The sequence below is a fragment of the Convolutriloba macropyga genome, chromosome 7, assembly GCF_964194025.1.
Source record: "Convolutriloba macropyga chromosome 7, txConMacr16.3, whole genome shotgun sequence".
Lineage (NCBI taxonomy): Eukaryota > Metazoa > Xenacoelomorpha > Acoela > Convolutidae > Convolutriloba > Convolutriloba macropyga.
The window spans coordinates 74,216,356-74,243,438 of NC_134474.1; the positions used below are offsets into that span (position 1 = coordinate 74,216,356).

Below are 27,083 nucleotides of genomic sequence, written 5' to 3' on the forward strand. Positions count from 1 at the left end.
GATTCTGTGAGAGCGAGATGACAACAACCATAGGTTCAAAACACTTTTGGACAGACAGCACCGCTACACTTGGATGGATCCAATCCAAGCAGAGACAGAAGATGTATATTGCCAACAGATTGACCAAAATTCACGAGAATTCTAACCCGGACAATTGGAGACCCATCACTGGAAAGATGAATCCCGCTGACCACGGCACACGAGGCCTCAACCCATCAGACATACCAAAGCTGTGGCTTCAACCCGGACTTTCTGAGCACACCTCAAGACTCATGGATTTTTGCCGAAGACAGTGATCCCCACATATGCGCTACACAAGCGACACAACTTCAGACGCCAGTCGTTGAGGTTGAAAAATTTTCAACATGGAGTCGACTACTCAACTCTACTAGAATGGTGTTCCAGACAATAAGACGCTTCAAGGCAAAAGTCCGAACTAGAAGACAAAACGAATCACCAGAGACCTCCAACAATGACATTTTTGCATCAGATGAGAAAAGAGCAAGGAACTACCTCATTAAAATGTCCCAAAACGAGCTGTTCTCAGGAACAATTTCTGCACTGTTGAAGGGAGACAATCTGGAAAAAGGAGACAAGCTGATGCCCTTACACCCTTTCTAGATGACGACGGACTCTTGAGGGTAGGAGGAAGACTCAACAAGGCACCTCTAACCTACAGTGCAAAACATCCTCTGGTTCTCCATAGCACGAGCAAAATTGCAAGACTGTTGACTGAAAAGGCGCACCATGACTGTGGCCATCAGGGCGTGGAACATGTGAAGGCTCACCTGCAAAAAACTTTCCTGATGATTGGATTGAGAAAATTGCTGCGAAGTCTGGGGAAATACGGTTTCATTTGCAGACGATGGAGGGCAGACAATGTGAGACCGAAGATGGCCGATCTTCCTGAATTCAGATTTCCAGATGCAAACAAGCAGTACCCCTTCGTCAACACAGGAATGGACATGTTTGGACCATTCTACATTGAGGACAAGAGAGAGGGCACCCAGATGAACTACGTTTGCTTGTTCACATGCCTGGTCACCAGAGCTGTCCACCTAGAAGTACACAATGACCTCTCAACCGATTGTCGTCTCATGACCATACGCAGATTTGTATCACGACGTGGATACCCTGACCTCATTGTGAGTGACAATTGCAAAAACTTCCTTTGGGCCAACCAAGCAATGAGGTTTAAGTTCCAGAGAAGCTACAAGCCAGACAACGAGTACATCAGACTGCAATTGGCTCAACAGAACCTTCAGTGGACCTTCAACCCTCCATTGGCACCACACTTCGGAGGAGTCTGGGAGAGGCTGATACAGACCGCGAAGAGGAGTCTACTAATAGTGCTGGGCAGTCGGAAACTAACACTCTCAGTTTTCCAGACAGTTGTGGCAGAGGCCGAGGCAATTTTGAACTCCAGGCCATTAACTCATGTGGGCTGCAGCATCCCAGATGAGGGACAACTTACTCCGAATCACTTCCTCTTTCGCAGACCTCACATGTGTTTGAAAACTCTTGTGAACAGCAACCAAGGGTTCTCCACTAAGGATTTCAAGTTGACGCAGACACTACTTGATCACTACTGGAGCAGGTTTCTGAAGGAATATTTTCCTGAGCTCAACAAGAGAACGAAGTGGCAAAGGTCAATTGATGAGCTGGGTGAAGGTGACATTGTGTGGGTGCTCAAGGACTTCACACCCAGAGGCATCTGACATCTCGGGAAGATTGTGAAAGCACACAGAGGTTCAGACGGAATAGCCAGGAGCTTCGACATACAGACGTCTACAGGTATGGTACAGAGACCAGCAGTAACCTTAAGTCGTGTATTCCCACAATTGTCAGGTAAGCCGGAGGGTCACTGAAACAAGTTCATTGAAACACACACACACACACACACACACACACACACACACACACACACACACACACAAACAAAAAACTCAATATCAGAAAGAAAACTTTTTGCTTTATTTTATTGAGTTCACATTTTCATTTCGAATGTCGCCTTTTCTTGCCGGGAGTGTAAAGGAACCAAGTTCCTTTATATTTTGTCTCCCCCCACACCCTCATTTTCCTCCCCCACCTACACTTTCGTCCTCCAAAACCCATTCATTTCCTGATTTCCATTGCCCCAACCTATTTCCATTGAAGCTATTTATTTAAGTTAATTTTATTGAAGAAGTCAGAAGTGGTTGAAATTCACTTTCAATATTATTTATAGTAAGGGATTTCCCGTTTTTAACCACAACTTGTGTGCCAATGGCGCGAATTATGATGTATTTATAGAACTTGATTTGCTACCATGGTTGCGACTTTCAGAAATACAAATATTAATGAAAAGTTGTCTTGGTGTGCAAGACTTAGGCCGAAGAGCATAAACACAGCCTTCAGATGAAAAAGTCGGTGAGTTAAAATGGAAACAAAAACTTAAGTGACATAAAAACTCGCCGCAATAGTTAAAATAAGCGTTCAGTTCCAGCAGTATTTTCAATTATGAACTATTTTGAGCGCTTTCTCTGTCCTGCGAACATTTATGATCAAAAAGGCAGCTTTGGAGAAGTCCCGTTATGAGCATTGGAGAAAAAAATGATTCCATTATAATAAATTTAATTTAGATTTGCCTTCTCGATCAAGTGCATTTGATTAAGTGAAACTTAAACCATTACGGAATTGATAAATTAATATAAAAGTACCATAACTTTCAAGTTTGATTGTTCTGAGCCACTTAAGTGTTTGTTTCAGTCATTTTCGGCCGATTGATATGCTCATCGTAGAGGGTTGTGAGTGATAAGTGATATCATTAAAGAGCCCGTACAGCATAGAATATAGAATGGAAAATTTTTTTGGAATTTTGTCGAGGCAGTCACCAAGGCAGTCACATTTTGTGAACATTAGAATTATATCCGTTGTTTCTGTTCACGTTTTCCTGAAATTTGGCTGAATTTGAGTAAATTTTCTAGTCAAATTTTTTAACAATATTTTTGAAACAGGATCCGACAATTTTAGCTCAAAATTTCATGAAGTTTGCAAAATTTAGCTTTTTTCCCATCAAAAATGGCACCGAAGGTTTCTTTAGCCCACTTTCTTTTCAAATTTGCTGGATGCAGAGACCTAAAATTTACTGGCACAATTTTCAATAACCTCAAAGAATAGTTAGTTCAAAAAGTTTATTAATTTTGCTTCCTTTAGCTCTCTAAAGAGTGTACCATTCATTTTTGATATGTTGAACTATTAGTTGTCATTTCAGATAACATTTGAAGAGTTACTTGTTAGTATTGAACGGGAACCAATAACAAGGCTGGTTTTGGACTCATTGTGGTTTCTGAAAACCAAAAACTTTCAATTCTATTGGGCTGATCTTTTTTTGAAAAAAAAACTTTTAGCAATTTTTTTGTATGTATTTCCTCTTAGAACTCAATTACTGAAGTTTAGATTTACGTGAAAATGGATATACTCAACCAGGAGTCTAAAATAGTTTAATTAAAATATTTCGATCTCAGATAATGGAACAAACAGAAATCAAGTGAGGTACATTCGCGTAGTGAGGGCTGGGATAAAGAAAACAATTGGGGTAAAGAAAATTGTCATTAAATATTTCGTTTCAACCTGACTGTCTCTATGGTCAATAATATTACCACGCACATAATTTCTTACCACCAAAAACTGACTTCCGAGAGTTATGGTCTAGCTGAGTAGTATATTCATTTCCAATGAATAATTCAAATAATCAACGATAAAAAACTCATTAACTTTGGATGAAAAGTTTTCGAGAACTTATGCTGCTCGCTCTATTTCAAGCACTTTCTAACTAACAATCAGTAAAAAAAATATATTATTTCTCTCAACCATTCCCCGGAATTTAGTTTTTCTGCTTAATACATCTCATAATTGCATTTGTGCTAGATATTACGCCTAAAGTTAAACTTATCAAGAAAGTTAGAAGGTGCTTTCAGCTTTGATCAACAGTCTTATGCAGTCTTCTTTTGTTCAGCAAATAATTTCAATTTACTATTATTTTATATGTATTTTAGCTGATTTTTGTTCCGACCCACTTTAGTGGGGGAGGAACTATATACTCAAATGGTTTTTTGTTGTTCAGTCAATTTTGGCCTATCCATAAAATCCTCGTACAGTGCAATGATTAGTATCATTAGAAAGCCTATCCAGCGTAGAACATTTAAGTTTTTTTAATTGGGTTTTTTGAACGGAGTAAACGGTGAACATTTGACAAGTTTTCAATCACATTTTCTGTAATTTTCAAGCAATTTTGTTGCCAGTTTTGCTTTAAAGTATGTTTAAATTGTTAACGGTAGTGTTGTTGGTCATACGCTAAAAATTGAAGTTAGGTGGAGCTAAAAATTTGCACTAATTGTGCACTATTTTTAATAGTGCACAAAATAAGCTTCTTTATTCAATTTTGTTTAAATTTTCCGGATTAAAATACTTAAAACTGCTGACACAAGCTTCGTTAGCTCCAACGAGGGGTTGTTTTACTTGCGTTTCCTTTAACGGAGTTCTTGAAATGAAACTCTGCCGGTTTTTGGCAAACTTAACTCGATAACTATCTAAATTATATCATTTGTTTTTTGGATATTGACTTCTTTGTCAATATATCCGTCTCCATAATATTTGTTATAATTACGTGTTCCTAATAGACGAACAGCAGGTCCATATTTGGTCGATTCGGTTTTTAAGGGGCAAAAACTAATTCGGGTTTTAACCAGTCACTCTTTTTTCAGACGATTTTTGCACTTTTATGTTAATTACAAAACAGCAATTCAAATCAAGGCTTACTAATGACATGTCCAATCAGCTTTCCAAGAAGATTCAAGCAAACCTTTTTAGTTTTTTAGGCGAAGGCTTATGTTCGTTTTGACCTTTAATAGTACTTGTTTTCAAAACAAACAATGAATTCCACAAACAGGGCAGGAGCAAAGTGAGGTGTTGGTGGCAGGGACACTGTAGAGCCACGCCTGTTAGCTGCTGGTGTACGTTGTTAGATGCACCGGGTTAGGTACGGGGTTTTGGTAGGTAGGCAGGGGCATCTATAGTTTAGATAGGAAGGAAGGCCTTATATAGGATCAAAATGTCCTCTTCACACTGAAATTTATCAGCTGTTCGTAATTACTATACACTACAAACTAAGCCAATGGTAGAGTTTAAAGTTCGAAAACCGAAGTCACCGCCCAAAAACAGAGAGGCAAGTGTTCGAAAGAAGTCAAAATTCAAGTCATGAACAAACTTGCTTTAGCAAACTTTCAATTTCAATATACTGCGAGTAGTAAAAAAAGACCACAACTAATATGTTGCTACAAACTTCTTTTGAGAGTAATTAAACATCGGAAAAGTATATTGAAAGCAAAATTGATTTACATTGATCAATAGCTGAGCTCATTTATGCATAAATAACTCTCGAACTACAATCCGTGAGAAAACTGCAAAAGGAACAACATTTAATTCAATTCTGAAAATGGAGTTAAATTTACAATATTTTGCATTCGAATTTAAATTGTCCAAAATAATTTACACCTAAAATTTATTGGAAATATATAAAATAAGTTTTCAGATCAGAAAGAAGTCGCAAAATCACCTGTAAATTTGATAAAAATTATTATCAAGTCAACGACAATTATTTCATGGAGCAATTTTAGTTTCAAGATGTTTGTCACTGGTTAAGTTGATATTTTTAAATGCAACGCTTTAACGGTATTACCGCTACTGTAATATTTTGAAATAAAGCAGACATCGTTGACAAGATTTCAAAGCAATTTCAATAAGTCTGATTAAGAAGTCAAGCTGCACTAAGTTAACGCGAAACGCAACATGCCAAAATTATTTTAATGGTTCCCTTTTCCCACTTTTTTTTAATTACACGCTTACATATCATAGTAGGTAGAATCCCTTTCAGTGCATTAAATTTCTTAAAAACTACGAGTTACGAACCATTACGAATGCAGAAACCGTGCTGGAAACAAGTTTCTAAAACATTTTTCTTTTAAATCTTCTCTAGGGAAAAGGATTCAAATTTAATTTATTCATGACGTCATCTTTTATCTGTAAATCTGAATTTAGCTGCAGTAGAGAGTGTTTTAAGTAAAGATGCAAAATAGAAGGGTTATTTATTCTGAGTAATAGGATAATAAGGAGGCACTCACAAGCATTTCATAACAAAGCAGTAGATTAACATTGAAGGAGTTATCATCGCAAAGATAATATACCTTTAAACTAACTAAGAAGATCATTCCGGCTGAAACAAGATGCAACAGTGCTCGGGCATTACACGAATCTGATGATGCGGTTAATTATCATAGCTGAACAGAAAGAAAAGTGAAATACTGGAAACGAGCGTCCCTTTTTAAATTTTGAGATGAAGAATAACCAGTTGGAACTCGTTAAAATATTCACATTCCGTATTCATTATTTAACTCACTGTTATTGTAAACCATTCCAAAATTTTTGCTGTCAGATTTAAAAGACAAGAGAGTAAAATTTTTTCCAAGTTTCTAAAAATTTTCCAAGCTCATAATACGTGTACTACCCTATTGAAGTACAGCACAGATTCGCAAGGTAAAAATTATAGAAAAAAACATCGAATGCCTTAGAAGTAGGTACGATATTAGTAAAATTGCAAAGAATTTGAGGTCGCAGATTACTAATATTAAGTGGAAGAAGAATTAATAGAAGCAGTTGAGATACCATACAAATATAACTGTTTCCAAATCGTATATATTCACCAGTAACTTTGTCAGGAAACAGTGGTTTTTCAAAACTTCAACAATGGAGGCTTGTTAAAAGTTATTACTGTCTAACCGCCAGTAGCCACGATGCCCAAAAAGCAATCATTTTTAGATCAAACATTGAAAATGATAACCAGTAGCCATTAATCAATGGAAAAAGGTTTTATGGAAACAGTTGTAGTTACGAACAAATCACCATTCTATTAGAACGGACAAATATTTAAGCTAGGGAATTACAAAATATCTGCATTCAATATAAACTATTAATTATCAAATTGCATTCACTCATCCGGTTTTATCATTAGCATTCAAACAGCTGCATTAGTGAAATATTAACAAGAAACTCACAAAAAAACAATCGAACAAGATTTGATCTGTGACTCTAAAATTGAAACTTCAATAAGTTCAAACAAAAACTTTAACATGCACTCAGCCAGCAAGAACATTATCACCTTTATCATTCCTGGCTTTTGCATTCTTAATCCGCTGTTTAAAACAAACTTTGAAAAGATTTCAAGATGAATGAACCGTTTGGTTCAGACTGGGGATGTACTCCCCCCCCCCCCAAACAATTTAAGTGTTGTTATATAGCACGTTACTATGAAAAAATTGCTCGTGCGCCTGGGGCGGCGGGGGTGGGGGGTATGGGGGAGACGCGTACAGCAAAGATCACAGATTAGTTACATTTGATTAGCCTGTGTTACGGAATGACTTTGTTCTATTCATTTTCTAATACAGTTTCAACAATATTCAGTCTAGATTTTGGGCTGAATGGTGATCTCCAATTCCAGCCAATTTATCCCTCGACTTAGTGCGCTTTACACTCTTGTGATGACTACTGCGACCACCGAGAGCCTAAATCACATCATCAATAAACACCAATTAATGATTGGGTTCTACCCACGATCAAACATATAATGGTAAACCAGTCAGAGCTGCTGTTTCCCTTTACTATCTAAATTATGTTTCCGCAGGCTTATGCGAAAAAACTAATGTCTTTTTGCACTGTTTGCACAGCCTAATAAGACGTGAGAAAAGCTAATACATATTGCAATTATTATATGCCATATAAATGTGTCGCATAAGATCAATTTGATTTTTAAAATTCTATTGGGGGATATTAAACAATTGTTCCACTCCAATAGTTGGAGCGTTAACCGCCTTCCCGTCACTTCTTAATTGCAAATTGGTCGCAATTGTCCGAAAACGGATTACATTTTGAATCGCGTAATAGAATAACTGCGATTTAACCTTCTTATCTATTTGTGACAATTACTGTTTTTCAAAGGATTGAAATCTTGAAGGCATTTTTAATAGAAGAAGTAGAGTCACAGTTTCACGTGCATTCTGCTATCAATTTGCAATCAATTTGGTAACAACATGCAATTATTTCTATGTCTTTGTCCTTCTTAAAAGCGTTACCATACAAACAAGAACACATGAGTGTGCGCACAGCAAGCCCGTCACATTAAAAGCCAACAATTGGAGTAAATAACTCACGCCATTCTTTCTATTTCCAACTCTGCAACCCTTCAGACACAAAATTCGTTTCAGATGACAACAGAAAAGTGTAGTGACATTTCACATGCTTAGGATTACATTTTAACGCACATTTAACCCATGACACCAAGATACATGCTTTAACATAAACATTTAGAGCTTGAGACTCATTCGGATAAAATTTATAAAAAGAATTGGAACAACAGGGATAACAAATATGAGGTTTCGTTTGTTTGTGTTCTCTGAGTTTCAGTTTAGTTCAACTCTCTCAGGCACATTTTGTGTGGATAGTCTGGCCTGCAGCTTTGAGACGAACTAGCCAGTCATACTTACTGTTATCTCTTGGAGATCGCCTTCAAAAAACATCAAACATCAGACTCAAAATTCACTTCATAATTAAAACTTAACCGAAAAAAGTCGTTCGATTTGTTCTCAAATCACAAGCAGCAGCTGTATTCTGTTGTATTACCTGCTTGAGTAAGTAAAGAGCTGATTGAAGCCTGCTTTAGCAGGGGCAATAACTCAAATGATATTATTAGAGCTTATTACAGTTCACTAATTGAAAAATATAGCAGGAAAAGTCCTAAAATACAATCCCAAGAATTGAATGAAAAACTTAGAACTAAAGTACCTGACCAGCAGATCAATTGAACAATGCCAGCCAAAAAAAAACAATCTCAAAAGTTGAGAAGCTAAAAGAACAAACTAAACAAAATTATAATCATTGCAGAAACTCTTTGAAGTTTTTAAACTGAAGGCCCAGTTTGATCCCTCAAAGTGTACCCATTAACCCCAGCACAAGAATTGACACAGGTTTGTTGGCCAATAAAGATAGATAAAAAGGAGAAATATAACAAATACTTGAAAAAATGAAAATCGCATAGAAAGTTTTTTAGTTTTGCAATATTAAAATGCTCAAAACAATTAAAACCATTGGGATCTGTCCAATAACATAACTGCAAGACCTAAAAAAAGTTTCATTGCCCCGTAAAGATCGATCAAATTAGAAAATGACAAAAAAATTGAATGAAAATGAAAACAAATGCAGTTTTTTTCTCAATTTTGCTAAAATTTGCGAAATTAAATTCTTCACAACCATTACTTTGTCTGAAAACAGTAACCCAATTTGAAGCCGTAAAAAGTTTTACTGGCTCATATGATCGATAAACTAGTACATGGCAATAAACTTAAGAAAATTTTCAAAATCAAACAAGAGCCAAAAGACAGGAAAAAGAACCGAAAAGAAAGACAACAAGAGAGAAGCTAGCGGGAAAAAATAAAAAAAGACCGAAAAAAGGACAACATAGAGAAAAGAAACGAAATAAAGCAAGAGAGAAAAGAGAAACGCAAGAGAACCGAGACAGAAAAAAGAAAGGAACAACAAAAAAACAGAAACGGAAGAGAAAACAAAGAGAGAAAGAGAAAAAAGACAAAGGAAAGAAAGAAACAAAAGAGACAGAAGACAAAAGAAAGATATAAAAAGAAAGAAGGCAGAAAAACAGAACAGAATAAAAAGAGAAAAGAAGGAAAGAGAAAAAAAAGACAGAAAAGAGAAAGAGCAAAAAGAGAAAAGAGACAGAAAGAAGAGAAAAGTGATAAAAGCGAGAGAAAAGGAGAGAAAACAGAGAATTGCGAGAAAAGACCGAGAAGACAATTGAAATAAAAAAGAAAAAGAGCAAGAAAAAAGAAAAAAAGTTGGAGAGAAAAGGAAAAAAGAAAAGAATCGAACAAGAAAATAAATCGAGAAACGAAATACAGAAAAGAGACAAAAGAGAGAAAATGAAAAAAGAAAAGAAGAGAAAAGCAGGACAGAAGTAAGAGAGAACAGCAGAATCGAAAGAGAGAAAAACAAGAAAAAAAGAAAGAGAAAAAAGACAAAAGAAAGGAGAAAAGGAGAGAGAGAAAACAAAAACGAAAAGAGAAAAGAAAGGAAGAAAAAAGAACAGAAACGAAAGAGGTAAAAAACGAAAAGAAATAGACAAGAAAGATAGGAGAGGAAAGCAGGAGACAGAAGAAAGAGAGAAAGGCAAGAGTGAAAACAAAACCAGAAAACAAAGAGAACACGAGAAAATGAAGAATTAACGAAAAAGGAACGCAAGAGAGAAAAAAGAAGTAAAGAAATTCAGAAAAAAAAAGAAAAAAAGAGACCAAAGAAAGAGAGAAAAGAAAAGCAGAAAAAAAGAACAGCAAAAAAGAGAAGGACATAAAAGAAAGAAAAATAAGAAACAAATGAAAAGCAGAAAAAAAACAAAAACAGAGCAAAAAAGAGAAAAGAGAGAAAGGAAAGACGGAAAAGAAAAACAAGAGAAAAAATAAAAGCAAGAGATAAAAGAAAAAGAGAAGAGAAAAGAACAAGAAAAGAAAAGGAAAAACAAATAAGCACAAAGAAAGACAGAATAGAAGAACAAAAAGACAAAAGAAAGACAGGAAAAAATACCGAAAAAAAGAGAAACGCAAGAGAGAGAGAGAGAGAGAGAGAGAGAGAGAGAGAAAAGGAGGAGAGAGGAGAAGAACTAAAGACAGAACCGAAAGAGAGGAACGAAAGAGAAAAAAGAATGAGATAAAAGAAAGGCAGAGGAAAAATATCCGAAAAAACAAAGGAGGAAAGAGAAAAAAGCGAAAAGAGAAAAGACAGACAAAATACAAATGAAAGAGAGAAGCGAAAAGAGAGAAGCGCAAAGAAGACGAACAGCAAGACAGAAAGGGAAAGAAAAAAGACAGAAAAAAGAAATTTTAAAAAGTGTAAATAAAAAGAAAAGAGAGAAAAAGACAGGAAAAACTAGGAAAGAGGAAAGACAGAAAAAAAGGAAAAGTAAGAGAGAAATGCAGATGATGAAAAGAAAAACTAAAAAGCGAAACGAATGGGAGAAACTAAAAAAAGACAAATGAGAGAGATGGGAAAAGAAAGTGAAAAGCAAGAGAGAAAGGGGGAGAAAAAATGCAGAAAAGACAAGCAAAAGCGAAAAAAGAGAAACAAAATCGAGAAAAATGAAAAGAAAGGCAGAAAAAAGAACAGAAGAAATACAGCCAAGAAGGAGGAAAGAATGCGGAAAAAGACGGGTAAAAAGGAAAAGACAGGAGAGAAAAGAAGGACAGAAAAGGAAAAGAAAAGCAAGATAGAAAAAAAAACAAAAAAGGAGAGAAAAAAAAAGTGAAATGGAAGGGAGAATGTAAAAACGTTACACAAAAGCTAGTCCCCGCCATATTACTATCTAGCTGATTTTGACTTTCTTATAAGCAGGTTTTCTGTCATTGACCAATTTTTGAAACCGCAGTTTTTCAGTCGTTGATCCTTTAGGCACCGGCAACTTTTCGGTCAATGACCTATTGTTACATCCGCGGCTATTCAGTCATTGACCCCTATTGCATAGGTAGCTTTTCGTTCGTTGACTTTTTGAAAATGAGCTTTTCGGTCATAGGCAGTTTTTCGGTCCCCATTTTACATCTACCACTATTCAGTCATTGACCTTTACGGCTAATAGGTAACGTTTCGGTCATTAACTTTTTGGTATGGACAGGTTTTCGGTCACTGACCTTTTTCACAATACGTGCATAACGCTTTGCTGCATATTTAAGAGGCCTTAAAACATGTGAAGATTAGGAGCTTAAATATGGAGGTAATGTTTAAAAAGTTTAATATATAGATAGATATATAGAAGATAGTGTCAGGAGGAAAAACATGAAGATGGTGTCAGGAGGAAATACATGGAGAACTTCCGCTCATCAACCCATGGACCCAGGTTCAACCCCGCCTGTGGTCAGTCGTTTTCTCAGAAAACCATGTTTTCCCCGTTAAAACATGCAGAGATAGGCGCTCAAAGATAGTGTTCAGTGGCTCTCTGTCGACGTTGAATTAATATATAGATTTTATCAAAAAATTGCCATAATTCGTTATATTAAAAAATTGAAAACTATTCCATTCCACCTAGCAACTATGCAGTAACATGCTATTCAACTCTAAACGAAGTTGCCTGGCCGCTGAGGCAGAAATATGAACACAAAATTTAAAAAAAATTTAGATGTAAATTTTATCAAAAATTGCTAAAATTTGTGACATTAAAAAGTTGAAAACCTTTGCATTGCCACCAAAAATAAGCGCTAACCTATAATCAAACAGTAGAAAAAGTTTTATGGTCCCTGAGGCTAGAAACTCAGAAAGTTGCAAAACTTTTCAAGAAACTCGAAAAAAATAGTATCATTTTTCGTGTTTATGTTTGCAGTACCAAAACATATAGCTCACCCAATGATCAGAAAAAGCACTTTCCTCTTGCAAAAGACATTAATCAACTTTGAAAGATGTCGGCTTAAAACTGGTCAAACAAAAAGCTCTAAACATAGCCGGCAGATTGCCGGAAAACAGCCGCGATAGACGCTTGTGCCCTTCCATGAAGCGAAACAACTAAAGAATAAGATAGACAGACCGACCACCAGTCCTATAATAGATCACTAGACTTTTTGGGTTAGATTCGGAGTGTCAGTCTTATGACACATAAGGAAAAAGCCCCTATAAAGCTTTTTAAAAATTGATATTCGAAATCAAAAACTAATGCTCAAGAATTAGAGCATAAAAGTTTGGCACTCCTTAGATGCTCACTATTGATCTTTAACTAGTAAATGTTCATAAAAGTTAGAGTTCCATAAGTGAATTCAGAAGTCATTTTTTTTAATTGAAGTAAGTCACGCAATTGACCTAAAAGCAGAAATGAAGTCACGCACACAAATTTTAACTGCAAAGCAGTAGAAGTCACTGAAGGAATTGAAAAAGTCGATTCCAAGAAGTGAGGTCATAAGAATCATAACGGATACAACGAATTAAAAAAACATAGCATGACGCGTCCTGACGTACAATTCAAAGAATTTTCATTCACTAAACAGAAAAACTAGACCAAGAATGGACTATGAGTGAATTGAGAAAACCATTTTTAAAAAATGCCGCATGTGAACAGAAAACCACTACCGAGAAACCGAATTTTTGTTCAAACACCATTTTTTCACTCTACTTTAAAATTAGGGCGAAAAAAAATCACGTCGCAAAACCACTCGCTTTTTCGCTCCATTTCCTGTTTCGGCGTGACCAGAATCACCACTCCAATTTGACTTCAAAAATCATGAAAATGTGTGAACAGATCTTTAAAAAAACAGCGCCCCAATACAATTCAAATTCTTTGAATTGTAAAACATCGATGTCCCCGATAATAGCCGCTATCGCTTCGCGGCTATTAAGAATGATAAAACGTGAAAAATTGCACCATTTTGAGTTCAAAAACTCCTTACTGAATTGTCCACCTTAAGGCATTCCCAGCAGCTGCACCAATCTAAGCACTTGAGGGACAACTAAAGGGCCTCTAATGCAATTTAATGCCCACTGGGCTTTACTTGCTTATCCCCCTTCGAAAGATCAAAGTCTTAAAAAATGTGTAAAAACAGCTGACAAAAAAGTTACAATTCTTGGATTGTAAACTGAAACCAATTGTGGCTCTTTTCATTCGACTTTTAGGAGTAAACCGCCAACACTTTAGTTCCGCTGTTCCGAAATCATGAATGAGAGAGCAATTTAGATCTCGTAAAGGGGAAAAATCGATTGAAAGTCAACCTTCCAACTGAAAGAGGTCAAGAGACCCATATCAGATTACAAGATAAACGTGCCAGTACTTCACAGCTGTTTGCTTGACAAAAATATTACAGCTACTTGATTGACGGAGAAAATAGATTAAGAAAATAGATCAAAAAAGCTACAAAAATGTGTAGATACAAACGATAGAAAAGATTAAAAAAATATAGATAGGAAAAGATACAAAAAGTTGAACCATCGACACAACTTAGAAAACAATTATAACCATCAGCGATAAATTGATATTCCTCGTTCCATCTCATTCCTCGGAAACGTTATTGTAAGTGTCTTTCATTACACTAATTTTAAATGACGTCAAACTGATTTTAATTAAATTAAGTTTAAAAGTCAGATGTCATTTTGTCGGAGTTAAGTAAATCACTATCAAAATCTGCTCACGCAAATGACTCAAAAACTCTTGCCATAGAGAGAGAGAGAGAGAAGAGGGATGCCGCACACGCAGATGCCGTTAAGATCAAGAACACTATAAACATCTATAAATTTTTCAGCTGTTCCGAGTGAACAAAATAAAAAAGTCAAACGGCGAAAGAAACACAAACGTAGCAGGAACACTTCGCAGTGAGCAAAAGTAAAGCCTAAACTTAACAGTAAGACCTTGAAGTGAACTGTAAATAAGGCCTAACGCAAAAATAAATAACCACATAAAAATATTCTCTTGAAACATTTTTCATTTCATTAAGGTATTATAAAACTGAGGAAAATGAAATGAAGAACAGTAATCAAAATGTGAAATATACCACGTTCAAAAACTTTTCAACTACCAGTATATTCAACAGATACTAAGATAGTTTCAAAAAATTCATACCGCAAAAGGAGAAAGATATTCCAGAGACCCATATAAGATTACAAGCTAAACGTATCAGTACTTAGGAATATCACAACCGCTTGCTTGAAAATCGAAATGACAAAGAAGACTAATTTGTATACGTCTAAAAACGACTAAAATGATCCAAAAACTGACGCTAAAATGATGCGAACGCCTAAAAATGACCCGAACAATTGCTAGACAAAAGATGTGAGAAAAAAACGGATTCCAGAAAACAATGCTCGAAAAGTAAGAGTTAAAATCGCCACAAAGATTGACCGGAAAGTTTTAGGAGCCACGTTTAATCAAAATCAAGAAATAGACTCATTTGTATACGTCTAAAAAACGCCTAAAAACGATCCGAACACTTTAAAAACGAGCAGTTGCTAGACAAAAGATGCGAGAAAAAACAAAAAAAAGGATTCCAAAAAACAATGCTTAAAAAGCAAGAGTTAAAATCGCCACAAAGATTGACCGGGAAGTTTTAGGAGCCACGTTGACATATCACACTGACACTTGACTGCTTAAAAAACCGAAGATCGTAACAACCCGCGAATCGTAAAACCTAATAGTGGCACCATATAGCGAGGCGCAGCTATAAACATGAACTGACTAACGTCTGACAAACTGCTCTCGAACGACAGGCTGTGCAATTTAATTGCAGATGGGGCTGTACCCTGTATGGGTGCAAGAATTCCGACAAAGGAGGGTCTCAAACCTTAGCATCAACCACACGGCTAACAGGGCCTTCTACTAGCTTATCTTACGATCGCTCGTGTTTTGCACCTACTTAGTTTCTGAAAAAGAAAAAAAGCTAGGTAACGCAAAAATCAAGGAGTCACTTGTGAAAAAGTCACTCAAGAAGGAAAATCCAAAGAATGTTCTGGAAAAAAAACGGTAAAGTAACATAGTAAAAGTAACATAAAGCCAAATAAAGTAACATAAACCTGTATAATGGACATTGAAAAACTTGAAAATGCTTTGAATATCAAAAACGCTGATTATAAGTCGTATGTTCAAAAGCTATCCAGATATCTTAATAGATGACATTGAATTCCCAAGTAATCAGTTTGGCCAAAACTTAAGATTGTTCTTGCAATTGTGAATGGCTTCTTATGAGCTCGGAGAAACCAAGAAACATGGCAAAATCATTCAAGAAACTGTTCAAATCAATCTCCAAAAGCTAATATAACCCAATGATGTAGGAAAAATTGCTCTGGAAAGACCAGCGGGATATCTAATCTATTGCATCCTCCAATGCAGAGAAGTAGAAGGAGGCAGCCTGGATTATGGGGACTAATATGTTCACTAAAGGGTTTCAAATGGCGTCATTTGAGGAGATTAACAAATCCAAATAACAATTGAAGTAAAAGTTGGCACCAATGTCGACGCTTTTTTCATTTGAACTTTATTAGTAAACTGCCGCGACTTGATATAAACTGATTAAAATTTTGAATGAGAGAAATTGAGATCCCGCGAAATGTCAAGTAAGTAAAGTCGCTAGAAAAATCAAAACGGGCAAGCAAAAATTTTGCATGAGATAGACAAACATGTTGACACTAATTGCTCTAAACTATATTGAAGAGAAACAAAGATGTCACTTTTTCGTCACATCTTTTGACGCCGTTCCAATGTTTCCTAAAACGTCAAGGACGAGTCCCAATTATTAACAAAACAGACTAATATGGGGCGAATTGCTCTCAAACAACTGACGAGCGAGCTGTTGGCTTCGTTTGTTTCTAGCATTGCATCTAGAGAGGAGGTAATAGTACAAAAAGCAGTGCATTAATGGAGGCTGAGCGGAGTGGGGGATTTCATATGCTGTCGAGGTTATGACTCGAATGGGGGAGGAGCTGGGGATGCATTGGGGAGTCTAAACCACCAGAAAACTGGTCCTCTCATAAAATGGTTTTATGTCTCCTGGACAACTTCGGTAAGGCTATAGAACTACTCAGCTTCGTCCCCTCGGGGCTTTACAAGTCTATCCCACCTTCCTCCACGCAAAGTCAAACGCCACTTGCTTGAAAATCAAAATGACAAAATAGACTCATTTGTATACGCCTAAAAATGATCCGAAAATTTTAGAAACGAACAATTGTTAGACAAAAGATCCGAAAAAAAAACAAAAAAATTCCAAAAAACAATGCTTAAAAAGTAAGAGTTGAAATCGTCAAAAAGATTGACAGGGACATTTCAGGAAGCACGATGACTAATATCATATCACTCTGACAATTGACTGATTAAAAACCAAAGATCGTCATAATGCCTCGCGAATCGTAAAATCTAATAGTGGCACCATAAAGCGAGGCGCAGCTATAAAAGTATTTCAGCCTCCAACGGAGAGACGTTGAAGGAGGAGGCAGCCTGGATTATGCAGAGTAAGATGTTCCCTAAACGGCTTCAAATAACGTCATTTGAGGAGAAAAACCACAAATAAAAATTGAAGTTGGGACCAACAATGACGCTTTTTTCATTTGACGTTTATTAGTAAACTGCCGTGACTTGATATAAACCGCTTAAAATTGTAAATGAGAGAAATTGAGATCCCACGAAACGTCAAGGACATAAAGTCACTAGAAAGATCACAACGGGCAAGCAAAAATTTTGCATGAAAACGACAAATATGTTGACACTAATTGCTCTAATCTTCGTTCGAGGGCAATTAACAAAACAAAGACCAACACGACCTAAATAATTGCAACAAACTGAATTGAACAGCAACAAAGATATCACTTTAAAAACGATTTTTCAAGACGTTCCAATGTTTCCTAAAACGTCAAAGACGAGTCCAAATTATTACTAACATAACCGACTAATGTCGGGCTAATTGCTCTCAAACAACTGGCGAGCGAGCCGTTGGCTTCGTTTGTGTCTAGCATTGCATCTAGAGAGGAGGTAATAGTGCACAAAGGAGTGCATTAATGGGGGTTCAGCGGAGTGGGGGATTTCAAAGTCTGTCAAGGTTAGGGCTAGAATGGGGGAGGAGCTGGGGATGCAATGGGGAGTCTAAACCACCATAAAATTGGTCCTCTCAAAAAATGGTTTTATGTATCCTGGGCAACTTCGGTAAGGCTCCAGGAGAACTACTCAGCTTCTCAATCCCCGTGGCTTTACAAGTCTATCCCTTCTTCCTCCACGCAAAGTCAAATGGTCAGACGAAATAACACCATCAGACAAAAATTCTATAGTACCAAAAATAGCATTAAAAATGAAGGCCAACAGGACTAAAATAATTGCGACAAACTTCATTTGAGAGCAATTATTAAACTTAATTTGACAGCAAAATACATCATGCATACAATAATTCTAACCATTTAAAAAATTGGAAACCCTATTGTCAATGAGATCGCTAATACACACCTTAGATAAATCGACTCCAGTCATGTTGTTCACAACATTCGGAAGCCTCTCCACAATGTCAAGAACCTCTCCAGTAAGTTTAGCTGCGCCAACCTGGGCATCGCTACCAGTCGCAACCAACTTGATGCCTTTAGTGCCTTCAGTAAGAGGTGAGGCCACTTCTGCTACCATTTGAGGCAGCGCCTGCAATACCATATCAACTAAAGCTGCATCCTGGTACTGTTGCCAAGCCTGTGCCTTCAATGCCATCTGTTCGGCTTCTGCTTTGGCTTTTGCATTTACAGCTGATGCTTCTGCTTCTCCTTTCAGTTTAATGGCCATGGACTCGGCTTCAGCTTCGTTTTGAATCATTGTGGCCTGGCCAATAGCAAGCTGTTCCTTCTTGTACTTCTCAGCCAAGGCAGGTTGTTTGACCTTAGCGTTCAGTTCTTTCTGCCTTCTGAGGATCTCCTGCTCTTGAATTGCAATCTGTTGTGCCCTCTCAATCTCTTTAATCTTCGTCTCCTCAGCAACGATTTTCTGTCTCTGAATGGCTGCCTGCAATGCAATGAAACGTTGACCTGGCAAGTATTCTAGAAACTGAACTCTTTGTAAGCGCTCTTATGAATTAAAGATATTAAACAATTATGAACAACCAAACAAAATTTCACTATTTCAATTGAAGAAAGCACTTAATTCTGAATATTTTGTCATTTAGTCTAAACATTTGAACAAAAATTCATAATCTCCGGAAAATACCGCAACGTTGCCGGCATCTTTTTATAACATAATTTGTTTATTAAAATGATCTCAAGGCCACGTATTTTCCGTGGTTTTACTACCGAAAACTTGCTATTTAATTCAAAATGAAAGGCTGGCTTCAAAATTTGTAAGATTACCTGTAAATCGTAAGCCAAGTCTGCCTGTGCCTGTTGTATGTAAATCTTCTCATTGTACTTGGCCTGCTCTATCTCGTATGTCCTCTTAGACTCTGCCATTTTCTCCTCATTGAAGTACCTCGCCTGTTCCTTCTCCTGAGTAGCTTCTGCTTCCTTGATGCCAGACTCCATTTTGGCCTGAGCCTCACCGATTCTCGCGTCTCGACGCACTTCTTCAGTTCGACTTTTGCCAAGAGCTTTTAGGTATCCCTAAACACTCAAAGTCTCAATATCAAAGCTGCTTTCCTCAACGTATGTTGAAATTCCGAAACAGCCAATCAATTTTTGTGAAAGCATATTACAGTAAGACTATTTGCCTTTTTTAGTGTATATTGCATGTTTAGTTTTCTGTTTAATGTTTGAAAATTGAGAGAAAACAGCCTAATGTATATTTTGCACGTTCTACGCATACTTGGCAAGCGAGATAAAATCTTGAAGAACAAGAAAGAAACAGAAGATAGCCTATAAGAGATGCCCATGTTCGAGAACGTTTAAGACCAGTTGGTAAAAAATTTCTTAGCACACCGGGTTTGCAAGTAAGAGATCCCATTTCAAAATCTTTTGCAAACGGGAGAAATAACAAATTACACATTTTGCAAAAAATATTACAATTTCAATTTGATGATTTCCATGAAGATAGCAGTGAAAAGCGAATTATATAGTATCGCAAAATAGTGCATTCAGCGTTTTTTTTTGAAGCTTCAGCAAGGCATGACCAAACCAACAAGATTTTCCAAACCAACAAGTGGGTGATTGAGTGGGGGTGACTTCGTCAAACTTTCAAAATCAAGAACCGCCCTTCACACGATCACATTGTCTCCAAGCCATTTTTGGTTGAATTGCATTCATAAGTTTAGGCGTAAGGCTCTAAGAAAACTTAATGCCTCACAGCGTTACCTGTTTCCCCGTTTTTGAAGACGAAAAGTCAAATGGGTCAGACGAGAAATCAGTAAAGCAAAAAATCGCATAAAAAGACCACAGGACTAATATAATTGCTAAAAGAGAGCAATTGAAAACAATGATAAAAATTGAATGTTGTAAAAAACGATGTAAAAGTCCAATCTCTTTTGATTGGATTTCGTTGCTATGCATGCTCCTGTCTCATGCGGTCTCATTTTAAGATTCAGGGCCTAGCACACACACACACACACACACACACACACACACACACACACACGCGCAAACACACACACGCACACACACACACACTTGAGCTCATCATTACACACTCACTGGAGTAAAGAAAATTCAATTTGAGATTGTGCAAATCACGTGCGATCAAAAACTTAATCACACGAATGAAGAAGAACACTCTCTCCACTAGAGTGAAAAATGACGTCAGGCAGGCAATTCAGTAGAATTTGAATGAAAGAATGAACAAACATAATCAACTAACGTCGGAAGAATTGCTCATGAATGAATAGTGAGAGCTCTAATTCTAGTCAACTGCATCCTGCATCAGTCGGGGAGGCGGGTGTAGCCTGATTGGGACAAAAATTCAGTATGGGGCTTCAAATAACCTCATTTGAGGTTAATATAACACTTAAAGATTTAAAGTTAAAAAATTGCACCAGATTCGGCGCACTTATCATTTGACTTTTAGTTTTAAAATGCCGCCAATCGAGTTAAGCAGCTTGAAAAGGTTAATGAGAGAGAACTTTAGATCACAGTAAACTTAGAAATTCAAGGGCGCAAAACTCACTCGAAAATTCGAAAAACAATCAAGCGAAAATGCTGCATTAGAAAACATAGCCGGTAGAATGCAGGAAACAACTCAAAGAGTCGTGCAATAAAACTACTCTTATCTAACCCCACCTATTTCAGATATAAGAAAAAGGAGGGAAAAGTTAAAGTGACTTATATGTGATTTTCCTTAAAAGTGAACCACTGATACGGAACTCGACAGAAAGCATCTCAAAACTTGCAAGCAAAAATCATATTAAAGCAAGGAAACTCATATCGATTCCCTGTTGGTATGGAACATACACGGCAGATTGCCGGAAAATAGCGGCGACACGCTTGTGGCCTTCCACGAAATTGAAACTACTAAAAAAAACAACCGACTAAACGTCGGAAGAATTGCTCTTGAACGACTAGTGGGAGCTCTAATCAATTGCCGTCTGCTTCGGGGGGGGGGGGGGGCTAAATGGGACTAAAAAGTTCTGCAGTGGACTTCAAATAACCACATTAGAGGTTAATATATACAACTATTAAGATTTAAAGTAAAAAATGACACCAGTTTCGGCGCACTTTTCATTTGGCTTTTAGTATTAAATTGCCGCCAAATGAGTTCAGCTGCTTGAAATTGTGATTGAGAGGGAATTTTAGATCACGCGAAATGCAAAAAGTCAAGGGCGTAAAAGTCACTCGAAAAGTCAAAATTGTCAAGCGAAAATTTTGCATAAAAAAGACATACACGTTTACAATAATTGCTATGAACTATGTTCAAGAGCAATTAACAAGATAACTCAAGAATTAGGGCATATACGTTTGGCACAAATTAGATGTACTCTTGATCTTTAACTAGTGAATGTTCATGAAACTTAAAGTTCATTAAATGAGTACAAAATTCATTTTGTTGAGTGAGGTAAGTCACGCAATTGATCTAAAAGCAGAACAAACGACGTCGTTACGCACACAAATTTTAACTGCAAAGCAGTAGCAGTCACTGAAAACGAAAAAGGTCAATGGTTGCAAGAATCATCGAAGGAGACGACGAATTAAAAAAAAACATAGCAGGACAAGTGCTGACCTCAAAGAATTTTCACAGACTAAACAAAAAACTAGACCAAAAACGGACTATGAGTGAATTGGGAAAACCATTTCCAAAAAAAAGTCAGATAAAAGAGAACAAAAAAAAACAGAAAATCAATGTCAAAATGCAGCATGTGAACAATAAAACATAACCGACTAACGTCAATTTCCTGGTTTTCAGTTGTCGGTTTTTGAATCAAGCTCAAATTTCTAGAGGTTGCAACACCTGCCAATAGTTGGTATGCAAATCTGTGTATGATCTTTATACAGAGTTCTTACAATTTTTGATGTTTTCATACCAGGATCTTTGTATGTGTATCAAGATCTTGCATGCCTTTACAAGGTGTATCGAAGCCTTGTTTCACATTGCAAGAATTCTTCTTTTTAGTATATGGTAACACTTACCACTCCATCGTGTATCTCGTGTATAGTGTACGAGATGACGACCATGCCCATTGAGGCCAAGTCAGCCGAGGCAGTCTCGAACACCTGCTTGTTGAAACTCTCCCTGTCCTGGTAGATCTCCTATACAACACAGTACACTTACAGAAGCTATCAAACGCACTCATCGTCACAGAAGCTGTCGTCACATGAACTCTAGCCATGTGTTTCTAGAAAATGCTTAAAGACAGTCCATCGGATGTCTTGGCACTGCAGGAGAAATCGGACCAAGTCAGGTTTTAACGCCTTTCATGACACAAACATGACTCCCTAATTACATCGCCAATTTCGTGATGAAAGTTTTGATTTCGGTAAGTTACCATCAACATTTACCGTTCTCTATGCCAACAGTAGCATATTGATTTAATTATAATTAGACTGCCTGAAAAACTTCCAAAGTAAAATGAATTTTTCATAATCGGTAGCTAGTTTTACAAAATCAACACAGCGCCATTTGTGATTAAAGATAAGCTTAAACAATGCATTACAAACATTTGGTAATGAACAACAAAACAACCTTCAATGGTTCACATTCTGGCACATGAGAATGATATAAACTTTAAGTCTATTTTTGCTGTCGCAAATCAGATATCAATTCTTATTAGTGGTTGCTTGAAAGTTATTTCTTCATTTCGTCACATCTCTCTTTGACTTACTTCACGCAGATCCAACACGACTGAAGCCAGTTTATTATATTAAGCCAGGTAACATAGTACCTTCGGTATGATAATCAGTCAATACATGGCATTCATGAATTAAAAGTTCGGAATGAGCTAATAAAATGGCGGCTACAAACCAATCAGAGGCTGTAAACGTAAACAAGTTACAGTTCCATTAATTCCTAGAAAGCGGCTATGGTGGCAAGTCAATCAGGTCAAATTCTTAGCTAAAAACTAAATATTATGCGAAAGAGAAGAACCCTGAATTCCGAGCCTGCACAATAAACAAATTTGACTCAAATAACCCCGCAATATACATTTTTATATATCAATAATTAATTAATGATAACTACTTGGTCACAATTATTGTTCCGACCCATTTAAGTGGAGGAGGAACTATATACTCAAATGGGTTTTTTTGTTCAGACAATTTTGGCCGATCGATATAATCATCGTAGAGAGTTGTGAGTGATATCACTAGAAAGCCCGTCCAGCGTAGAAAAGGGGATTAAAGATTTTTTTCAATTTGCGTTTTTTAGGGAGTTATCAGTTTACAGTGTTGGTGAATATTAGACGTAATTCAGCTGTTTTCATTCACATTTTCACTATTTTTGACCACAATTTTGTCAATTTTGCTAAAATATGTTAAAATTGTAAACTGTCGTGTTAATGGTTTTATCTCTAAAGATAGATGAGGGTTGCTGAATTATTCGATTCGAAATTTCTGGCTCAAACTTATGCTATATTTTTCAAAAATTAGACTGTCAAAAACGGAACCAAATTTGCTTTTTTGGGCCACGTGCTTTAAATTTGCTGGAATTAGACACCTTAAATCTCCGGCCATATTCTTCCTCAGCTCAAAAAAGAGATGAGTACTCCTGCTGGCTTAAGGAGTCTTCTGGAAATATAATTTTGTCAGCTTTTTGAAAATTTAAACAGATAATTCTGCAAAATGCATTATTTATTTTTGACAAAATGAAAAAATTTGAAAATTGATCTTTTTCGCAATCATTGGAACAATTGAGTGTTTTGTTAGACGCGCAGCAAAATCTCGGCTCATCTTGATCTCACCATGGATCCTTACGATAAACAATTTTTAAGATTTTAATGGGGCGCAACCTTTTTATCAAAATATTTCCGCTATGAAAATGTTTTTTATGTAAATTACTGACAAGAAATTCAAAAAAGGCTCAATTAATAACACACACTATTTGAAATAAACGAGTCCCAACGAGATTACATTATGGATTCAGAGTTAAGCTCGTGGTTTTTATGGCTCTGACCAATTGTATTTGTAAATATTTTACTGACTTGAGTTTTGCTTTCATTTGTTATACTTTTCGTGGCCCAATGACTTAGTGTTCCCAATCAAAGATCAGGTTGGCTTTTTAGGAGGATTAAATCAACTTAGAGAACTCTTACAATGGTTATCTTATGAATGTTCTGATGTTGAATTATTTGTTTTAAGAAAATATCGGTGAATTTTTGAACTTTGTCGCTAAATTCTCCCATCTTCGGGCGCAGTTTCAATGAAAACAGTCGGAACTGGGTTTCCTGTGAGTTATAAATTAATGTCGGTAACAAAATTATATTCAACTAAAGGTTCTTTTGTTTTGATACTATGCGTTTTCAATTCTTTTTTTTTATTTTTGAGAATAATTGCATATCCTATGAGTTCATTTTGTTTCCTTGTCAAATTATACGCTTCCCCAGGACGCATAATTCAACCTAGTTAAAGATTTCAGTTTATAACTGTCTGTTTCAACGACTCTCAAAAGATTTTTTTCAACTGTCTCCTGTTTGATTCAATTTTCGGCACCATGTAACTGAATCTCACTAATTAGAAGTCTCAATTATTTTGGTTGATTCAAACATTTTTTCGCGCTTGGTTATATGTTGTGACTGATTGCTTCGCCCATTTTGTTTCGTAAAAAGTTTTCGAGATTTCTATACTGTTCATTTTTTGGGTTTCTTAATGTCATGTCCACGTAGTCGTTTTATAAGGAAGACTGGTCGATGTTAAGATGAGGAAGACGTGATAATTCAGAGTTTTTGCAGGTAACATCTCAAAATTATATTGCCTTGAACAGTGTGATGGCGTAAAATTGTTTGAAGTTTTGGCGTCTTTCTGTATTTATTTTGTGGGGTCCCTTAATCTCATTATTAACAGGTCCAATTGGCTTCCTGAGGCGTTGAAAATTAAGTCATCGATTTTTTTGCAATTTTTGTTATAACTTTTGACAATATTTGTTTTCAAAAACATATTTGGGTTTTTGAGCTCCCTCAATTTTTCAAATAGTTTTTCGTCGATTTGTAGCTCAGTCTCTGAAAACACAGGTCACAGCACGCTTTCAGTGAGCTATAATTAAATTCTAATAACGGTTGCAGCTTCAAAAATTTAATTCCCGGCTTTGTTACTGCTGTTTCTACGAGATTTCATAAAATGTTTGAGATCTTTATATATCTCATTTAAATCTCATTTGTTTCTAAAATTTATATCTCCATAGGAAGCAATTCAGAAAAGTCCATCCAATGTTCAATTTCGCAAATTTGAAGGCCAATGGGACCTATGATTATTGTAATAAAGTATTTTCCTTTTAATTTATAGTAACCGTAGGTTCCATGTGCTTTCAAATTTTGGGCAATTGTACATGGAATTGACTTCTCCAAATTGCTTCTTATGGAGATATAAATGAACATTTTAGCGAATTCAGTTGAAATCTAATGACCAAAAACTGAAATTAAACGTTTTCTAAAAGTGAAACGTATTTGTGAACTTCGCAATTCTTTGTCCACCTGTTAAACAACCGCATTGAGGAAAGGTCCTATATCTTTTCTAATGAAGTATAGGTTAAACTGTTTTGTTTAGGTTTTATCATATGCGAGTTTGATTTATGTTTTTTTTTATTAGACATCGAGTTTTGATAGCAAATAATGTTTGTTGTTTGATTTTTATTATCGCCTTTTCTAGTAGTCCTATTATCAAAACCTTTTATCGGCCCTCTAGCCAGACATTGTTGTATTCCATTGGTTGTTTATTCAACGATATGTATGTTTTTGAAAGTTTTCTATCTCTTCGTCATTTGGTAGCCAATTAAGTCAAGAATAAGGATGAGTAGGGTCGGAACATTATGTGCGTAGGCACATTACCGAGCCTCCTTTTTGATTCAATTTTGAAATGCATAATCTAGAGAGTCAACTCCAAGATGGTCACCCCACGATGAAACATAGCCGGTACATTGCCGGAATAGCTGCGAAATAGACTTGCGTGCTATATAATAGACAGTTACAGATACAGGTCTAATTTGAAAAAAAATCGACGCAGCTCGAAAATCTATGTAAAAAACAATCAGCGACAAATTCAAAAAGCTGGTTAAAATTCAACCCGTAGCAGTCTTTTTTATTAGGGACCTTAATTACACATATGAGTTCCTGTGACCTTAATTTAGTTCAAACTAAACTTAAGTTTTGAAGTCAACAAGTCATTAAAAGCTGTTTAAAATTCATTCCACAGCAAACTTTTTATGAGGGACCTTAATTACACATATGAGTTCCTTCGACCTTAATTCAATAAAAACTTATGTAAGAAAAAATTGTAGAAAAAATTGTGAAAGAAACCGGAAATTTAAAAAAATGAGGAAAATTTTATCAAATTTATTTCGTCGAATTTCATAAAATAAAGACAACTTGGTGCAAAAAAAATGTATATTTTGTAGTAGACAAAACCTACAGGCATCAGTCTTGATTTTGTTGCCAATAAATTATATAAAACGATACAATAATGAGCCGAAGATAACCAAAAAAACTAAAAACGTTGAAAAACCTTTAATATAGCGTTATTTCCGTTATTAAACACAATAATACCTGGGAGATATCACAATTATCCCTGGGAAATATCAAAACAGAATATAATTATTATGGTCTACAATAACCTGATAGACTAAATAAAGCTTAAAGCCAAAAAAAATTCAAAAAGAAGCGCGTGAACAAAAAATTCAATCGCTCAAGCAAAAATTTTTTACACCTAAAATTCTCGCTCTGTTTCAAAAGAAGGTAGGAGCAAAAAAATTATCCACTCTCTCTGTTCACCGTTCTTCGAATTTGATCACAGAAAAGCTTTTTCAAACTTTGTTCACTCCCTGAACTTCCGGTTTCTTGGCTCGCTCACATAGAAAACTCCAAAAAAGCTAAAATCAATTAAGTGTTTAACAATTAAAAAACAAAAATAAAACTATAATAGTAGGAGAATGCTAGAATGACAAATACCAAAAT

General features: G+C 36.1%; 2 protein-coding genes across 4 annotated transcripts in view; one reads left to right on the forward strand and one right to left on the reverse strand.

Annotated features, from left to right (window-relative positions):
- Positions 1–17: 17 nt before the first annotated feature.
- LOC142343129 (uncharacterized) lies at positions 18–1,718 on the forward strand. Its single transcript, XM_075394817.1, has 2 exons — positions 18–195; positions 571–1,718. The coding sequence occupies exons 1-2, from the start codon at positions 18–20 to the stop codon at positions 1,716–1,718; spliced, it is 1,326 nt and encodes a 441-aa protein (XP_075250932.1).
- A 4,264-nt stretch (positions 1,719–5,982) lies between these two features.
- Positions 5,983–27,083, reverse strand: part of LOC142343322 (flotillin-1-like) — a 44,900-nt gene continuing 23,799 nt past the window's right edge. The window contains exons 4-8 of one of the 3 annotated variants that reach the window (XM_075395156.1): positions 22,117–22,236; positions 18,919–19,167; positions 18,041–18,577; positions 8,577–8,596; positions 5,983–7,598 (exon numbers count right to left, since the gene is read on the reverse strand). In XM_075395156.1, the coding sequence (XP_075251271.1) occupies positions 8,579–8,596; positions 18,041–18,577; positions 18,919–19,167; positions 22,117–22,236 (924 nt within the window). In that variant the 3' untranslated portion in view covers positions 5,983–7,598; positions 8,577–8,578. Of the gene's footprint in view, positions 7,599–8,074; positions 8,597–18,040; positions 18,578–18,918; positions 19,168–22,116; positions 22,237–27,083 lie in introns of those variants that run through there. The other 2 variants (XM_075395154.1, XM_075395155.1) reach the window with 2 other exon arrangements.